General features: G+C 37.9%; 1 protein-coding gene across 1 annotated transcript in view; it reads left to right on the plus strand.

The window, feature by feature from the left end:
* Positions 1–7,667, plus strand: part of LOC101982105 (guanine nucleotide-binding protein G(q) subunit alpha) — a 141,709-nt gene that overhangs the window by 75,622 nt on the left and 58,420 nt on the right. The window contains exon 2 of the mRNA XM_026781326.1: positions 7,003–7,157. Coding sequence (XP_026637127.1) covers positions 7,003–7,157 — 155 coding nt within the window. The remainder of the gene's footprint in view (positions 1–7,002; positions 7,158–7,667) is intronic.

Below are 7,667 nucleotides of genomic sequence, written 5' to 3' on the forward strand. Positions count from 1 at the left end.
ACGCCTTTAATCCCAGCACTCGGGAGGCAGAGGCAGGCGGATCTCTGTGAGTTCGAGACCAGCCTGGTCTACAAGAGCTAGTTTCAGGACAGGCTCCAAAACCACAGAGAAACCCTGTCTCGAAAATCAAAAAACAAAACAAAACAAAAAAAACTTATTTTCTGATCCATCAATAAATAAATTCTTCAGATAGTATACCACTCAAGTCCCACAGTATAAACTACCATCATATTTTCTGTAGAAGTGCATAGTAACTTTCAGTAGTTGACTCTTAACTAATCCTTTTGGAATTTGGATTCTTAGAGTGACACGTTATATAACTCATTCACTTTTCAAAAAAATACTCAGGTAAAATGGGAATTTTCTTCTTTTCTTTTTTCCTTTTTTTCTTCTTGCTGCTCAGATGCATTGCTCTTCTGTGTAGGGCAGGAATGTGACCTCACTTTGTTTCTCTTCATGTGTTTACTAATGAAACAGTTTCTTGTTCTTCCAGCCAGTGGGTCCTAGGAGCAGTATGTTCTAAAATGACTCTTTCTTTGCCCAGTTCTGAGGGAGTGAGCCTTTCACTTTCAATTCTCCCAGTTTCTTAACTGAAACTGCAGTGGCCGTATTTCTCATAGAACATTGTAGAAATATTCTAGCCCCTCTACAGGACCCTGAGATGCAGGGAGTGAGGTGGTAGTTCAGTAGGGTTTTACTGTTTTTGTTGTGTTGTTGTTTTTTTTTTAAATGGGGAGAGGCTTTAAACAAAGGGAATATTCTTTATCTGTTTTTTTTTTCTTTCTGTTGTCAAGCAAAATAATATTTCAAGGCAATAACAATGAACTTGGCTGGCTAATAAGATTTTAGGAGCACGGCTATTACAATGGATAAAGTGATTTGTTTTCTTGTCATCCCCTGTCCCCTCCCCCCAACCTAATATCAGGAAATAACCACATCATATGTGATATTGGAAATGACAACAGCGTTGCTCCTGGAGCGGCATTGACCTCTGTGCCAGAGCAGAGAGTTGTTCATTTGTGTAAAGTATTCCCACTTTGTCGTTGGGGGTTTCTCACTAGTCCCTGTTTGTTTTCCAAGTGTGATCCACTAACTAGTGCCCCGGTTCTATCAACAAACTGAAGAGAAAAAAATTTCTGTGGTCAAACAAAGTTGGGAAGCCTGCAGTATCTCCAAGTTTTGAGCCCCGAGCTTGCAAAAGCTGGCTTCAGTGGAGTTTTGAAGTTTCGTATCACAGATATCTGTGCTCAGTTTCTCATGACCTATGTAAATAGCACTGTCTTCATTTCAGAACATATTTGTCAGATAGTTGTTAAGATTCAAGTAATTGGTGTTCCACAAATATTCTTTGAAAGCAACTATATAACCATAGCCTAATTATTTTAAGCCTTAGTGAATGCACATATCTTTAAGAGTTTCTCTTTCTGTTTTCTTTATTGCTGTGACTTTGTATAAACTTTGAAAGTAGTGTTCATGATGCATGTACTATAGTGTGACATTCCATCATGACCAGAAAGGTAATAAGGGTTTAGGATCGTCAGCTTCCACCCTAAGGCCTGATATCTACATTTTCTCCTGCAATCTTGTAATTGCGTCAGACAGCATGCTCTTGGAAGCTGCCCGTGTGTTTGTTATTCAGTGCTGTAGCAAGCATCTGGCCTTCTGTGTCTTCAGTACTGATATGATAATGATACAGCCAAACACAAAACAGGCAAAGGATAAGCAACGAACTAAACAGAAGTACATGGAAATTTATACTGGTTGGATAGGGAAAGTAAACGAATATTTTAAGTTGTATAAGTAGAGTCTTTCTTCCAGTTAAGAAGCAGTCTACTTACTGTATGTTAGATAAACAAGTCGAGGCTACAGAACAGCAAAGTCAAAAGGAAGGTTCCTGAAAGGCAGCATGCCTGATAGTCATTGATCGCTCCAGCAAGTGCCAAAATGAATGTAAAAAATGAAAATCCTATGTTAGAGAAAGAAATTTCACCATGTGTCAATGTGTTAATTGGTAAAATCTTAATATAGGTAGAGTAGTATGTGACTTTAATTAACTTCATCTGATATTTTCTTGTCAGAATATTTTATATAACATATAACATAATTCTCCACTCAAGCAGTCCTTAGTGCATTGACTGACATGTGAGAGACAAATATTTATTGAAAAAAGTGACTTTTAATGATAGATTTTGAATCCTGTAAGATCTCATTATTTGAATACTTGTAGCAGGCATTTTACTACCACCCTTTTTCTGATAGCCTAATAGCAAATTGTTCCATTGTAGCTGACAACACTAGACCTGAGGAAGGTTGAGTGACCTACCCCAGGACACAAGGCTGTATTTGAAAGAGTTATGATGGAAACTCAGTTTGATCTCAGGTTGTTACTAGAGTTCTTTCTGCTATTGATCCCTGAACTGTTTTCAGAGAGACTCCAAAGTCTCCACCTAATACCAAGGTTAAGAAGGACACGGTTGCTGCAGAAGGATTTAACACAGGGAGTCTATAATCTTCACTGGGGACTTCAGTAGTATTCAACTGAGCCAATAGTTGAATCAGATGCAAGAGAGGTTCTTCTATGAATGAGTCATTCATGGCATAACCCTAGCCAGCAGTAGCTCAATGTGACTTTGCCTTCTCTGTCAGTGGCCTAGTAATACTCATAGAAAGATGCCGTGGCAATTGTGTATGCAGCATGCCCAATAGGGTCAGCTATACAACTGTGGAATCAGAAGGCAAAGACTGATAATGAGCTATGTTATGTTTTCTTCAGGATATTTGCAAATGTTGAGACTTCAAAGATTCTGTATAAGTGAGCTTGCAGAATGGTTTGCATTTTAGTCAAATGAGATTTGAATGCCTTGTCTGACATCACGGGAGCTCATATACATGCATGGGCCATGGGCCATAGCTTTGGTCTTGCATTTCCTTTCTGCTGGCCTTTGAACTCACTAGTAGCTTTAGGTGTAAGCTTCTTGACCACCACTACCACTCACACCCACTGCCCAGCCCCGAAGGATTCTGTAAGTTAACCTTTAGAGTAGCAGGTGACATCAGTATTCCAGACTGATGTAGTGGGAGCCTCAGAGATCTGGAAACAGGTTGAGAAGATGTTTAGCAGCCTGAACAAGGTCATCCTTATCTGCAACAAGTAGAGGTGAGTTTGTAGCATAAGTTGTTATGTTACTCTGCTTCCTTTGAGCATAAAAAACAAACCAACCAAGAAGTCACTAGGATATTTTTTGTTCGCATTTTTGTTTTCTCTGTGTGTGGTTTTTGTTTGTTTGTTTGTTTTTTAAGACTCAAATGTCACAGGTAATAAGCAACAAGGGACAAAATGAAGGATGGTATGAACCTCAGTTGAGAATTGAGGATTTGGACTAATTGAGGTTCCTGCTATTTGTGATTTCCAGTACCCATTTGTTTTGGGTGTTCCTTCAAATAGAGCTCAATATTTGTGTCTAAAGGCCTTCGGTAAATGCAGAAGTTACCTTTTGATTTTCTGCTTCTGGAGTGTAGGAACTAGAATAGCCTGACGCTGTCTTGAGTGGTTAGCGCCTTTTTGAAAATCCTTCCAGCATTGACTGTGAGACCTTTTTATTTAATCTGAACACTTGCCTTCAGTGGGTAGAGTGAAACCTACTGTGGTTGGTCTTCAGTTCCACTTTCCCTCAGCAGATGCAACCAGAGAAATGTAAACACATAAGATTTACCTGAACTATACTGGCGCATCTTGTGGTTTCCCTGTGGTCTTCTCTAGAATTCTGCCAGAGGTACTGAAAGTGTCTAACTGCTTCTCCCAGTATGTTTCTCAAACTCGCCACCAGCTTGCTGAGAACTGAAAGCTAGCATCCATCCTTAAACATTTCCACTCAATGTGCTCAACTCTGACTTAAGGAGATTGGACTTTGCATTTTGTTCACATGATAAAGAATTCACTCATTCTCATTTTGTTTTTGTGTTCGAAAGAGAGAAGTCAAATCTAATTTAACATTATTATTAGAGACAACTTCTTTCCTTGTTGAAATAGCCTTTTAAAATTAATTGTTTAATTTGGCATCATTACTTAGAATTTTTTACTACTACTTCACATTTGACATTGGACAAATATAATAATGGTTCTAATTTATCTTTCTACTCTAAAATACTAAAACTATTTCTATGTAGAGAATATTTTTTACAAAAATAATGAGAATTGAGTGGGACAGACTGAATTGACAATGCAACATTAATATTAACAATTTTTATTTCTATGCATATTTTGTAAAATGCCATCATACTTTTAAATAACTTAGAGAACTTTAGTTGCAAACTTACATAAGTGGAATTTATACTTGATTATTTTTGAATCATTGTCCAAAGCAACAAGGATAGAATTCTGAGCTTGGGAGGTAATAAAAGTGTCTTAGATATTCTCTTCGGCATAAAGGCAGCATGGTGATTGGTGTGTGTTTGGAGGTGATACTCTTTTGTAGATATTACAGAATGGCTTCTGAGCTGTGGATTTACGACACTAACAAATCTCAGGGCTTTCTAGATAGAGATTTGTTTGTATGAATCTGGTTTTGCAGTTGAAAGGAGACATATTTTTATCTGTTGACCTTTTGTTCACATTCCTCCTCAGATACTGCATGCCTCATCTTCTCCATCTGGCAAAAGCCTCTGTTCTCTTCCATACTACATTTGGACTCCCAATCAGTCCGTACTGCATTTTCTTGTTCATGTGCAGATTTCATTTGGTTGTTGGTTAAAATAGTAAATCCTTGTTTTACTGAAAGCTGTGCCCAAAGAGCAACAGTGTTGAGACTGGAGAGATTGCTCTGCAATTGAAAGCACTTGCTGCTCTTACAGAGGACCCTGGAGTGACTCCCATGTAGCTGCCTGTAACTCCAGTGCAGGGCATTATCACCCTCTTCTAGCCTCTGTGAGCAACAGGCATGCATGTGATACAGCTGACATACACACGGTCAAAATACCTATATACATAATATAAGGTAAACATAAGTGAGGGACGGTATCATAATCCCTTAATTTTATGCATTATGGTATATTCACATTCATCCTGTTCTTGTATAGAGGAGATCTCTCTTGACTTGGTCCAGTTGTCTTGTCTTATGGACAAAGAAAATTAGTTTTAAAAAGGCAAAAGTAGTTTCTGCTGCAGGTAAGAAGTGGTCGTGTGACTAAAGTCAGAACCAGAAATTAGCTTTTTTGATTTGTAGCACTGTTAATTTCCACTCTTCTTTCATCCTTGTTTTCATCCAGTGGGCAAGTATTTATTAAGCTTCTATTCTATCAGCACCCTGGTAACCTGTGATACTACAATGCCGAGCCTGTCGATGAATTTTGATGTTATAGGGAAAAGATACTAAGACTCCTATGCTAACTATTACACTATAATTCTGAGAAAATGGGTAAGGATGGAAGAGTCTTGAAATTATGGCTTGTAGGCACTCACATTATATTTATATGTACTTTTAAATGCAATTAAATATTTATTGTATTTTCCTTCTGTGCTGAGCCCCAAAGAAATGAAAAGTTTATGATTACAACTCCATCACTGTAGTCTAGAAATGAGATAAGTTAAGGCATAATAACCAGCATAGAACAAAATGTTGACGGTCCATGGGTCAAAGTACACAAAAATTACATTTTTTTGGAGAGACATATCATAATAGTCATTTGTAAGTGATGACATATGGAACAGCCGCTGAGCAGAATTTCTTTTTAAAAGGTTTAGAAATGAGTAAGAAAGGCCTTCTGCATAGAAAGATGACCCTCAGAAAGAGCTAGAATGAGATAGCCTCCACCTGGGGATCTGTTTCCGTGGTTGAAAGACAGACTGGAGCAACACTTTTCAGTGACGAGATCCAGTTGTCTTTGTCAGAGCAGAGCTATTAACAAAGGGGATTTAGGTCCCATGTTTGTTGAACTTCCTAAAACCTTAAGTCAAAATTAGTTATTATTATTGAAAAGAGGCCCTTCCTACTTGAAGACTGAGATCTAGACCAGGCACAACATGGATTGCATATATAAATATTGTTTATTCTTAATACTAGATGGAAAGGATAACTGGCCATGATATAGTCATGAAGCCATTGACCCATCTTGTTTAGAATTTTTATACAAAATCAGAATTGTTTCAATAATTATCAACCATCTGCCTCCATTTTCCAATTAACTACTATATTAGTGTGTGTTTGTATATTTGTTATGTATAATTTGCATATATGTCACATTTGGTCAATACTAATTTGATTAGTGTTATTAAACAGTCATGTTTTCTGGCTACTTTGAGGGTAAATGAAAGTTTATTAATAAAATAAAAAACATTGTGATTTTAATATTATTGAAAATTTTAAACATCTTTGTCTTTTTCCTGCTAAGTATACTGTAATGAAAATAGCAAGACTCTACTTGATTGCTAAAAAATGGAATGGATTCCTAAACTTGGTACTGTAGAGATGGCAGATACAAATATTCTGTAACATGGGGTATGCCAGACTGGAAGAAGAATTACTGCAATTAAGCCGTTAAACTGTTCTCTTGGTAGTGTTATGGCCCATCTGAAAGTGAACTTCAGGGACCACTCTTAGTGGAGGACTCAGCTTCTATTGATAGAGATCCTCAGGGCCAAGGACAACATGTGTATGACTAGAACAAGTTATCAGAGTAGAGGGGATAGTAACTATGAATTGGAGAATTATGATAATCAGTTAACATACTGGCCTCTTAGCAGGACCTCCCTGCTGTCATGCTGAAAAAGCTTTGCACCTGTTACTCCTAATTAGGTTGAACTTCATATTTCCTCTAGAAAGGATGGTTTGGGGTTGGGTTCTCATTAAGAAAAACAAAAAAAATGAAGACACATTATAAACCACTCTGAAAGCCAGTTTATGATGATATCGCTTGAATTGTACACTATATGAAGTGTGAATCAAAGACTTGGTAATGCAGTGTGAAGAGTATTCAAACAGTTGCCTTTTTCCCTCTCTTAAACAGGCTCATGCACAATTAGTCCGAGAGGTTGACGTGGAGAAGGTGTCTGCTTTTGAGAACCCATATGTAGATGCAATAAAGAGCTTGTGGAATGATCCTGGAATCCAGGAGTGCTATGATAGACGACGAGAATATCAGTTATCCGACTCCACTAAATAGTGAGTATCTGCACTGCAGGCCCTGAAAAACTGCCTGCTGCTTCACATGGGAATGTGCTCTGTGACAATTTAGTCTGTGCTGCACATATGGTAATCAAACCTAGCCGTATAGAAAGTAAACTAATATTTAGGTGTCAAACTTGTCAGTGTAGGTTTAGTCATAAGGTACCAAGATCATATGGTGGAGAATATTTCTAGTTTGTAAAGACAAGTCTCATGTAGCCCAGGTTAGCTTTGAACTACCTTCAACTCTGGAGTTCTGTGATAACAGGTATGTATCACTCTGACAATTATGTATCCTACGACTTCATGCATGGTAGAATGTATTCTACCATTTGAGCTACACCCCCAGTTCTAAGAGTATTTCTTTCACTGTGTCTTACTTACAAAACAAAAGGAAGACCCTAGTGATCTGATGTTATCACCCTGTTTTCTCCGAGTGATCCACAAATCTATGTACCATAGGTGGTGGTCGTGGTGGTGGTGGTGGTGGTGGTGGTGGTGGTGGTG

The sequence above is a fragment of the Microtus ochrogaster genome, chromosome 8 (genome assembly GCF_000317375.1).
Source record: "Microtus ochrogaster isolate Prairie Vole_2 chromosome 8, MicOch1.0, whole genome shotgun sequence".
Taxonomy (NCBI): Eukaryota; Metazoa; Chordata; class Mammalia; order Rodentia; family Cricetidae; genus Microtus; species Microtus ochrogaster.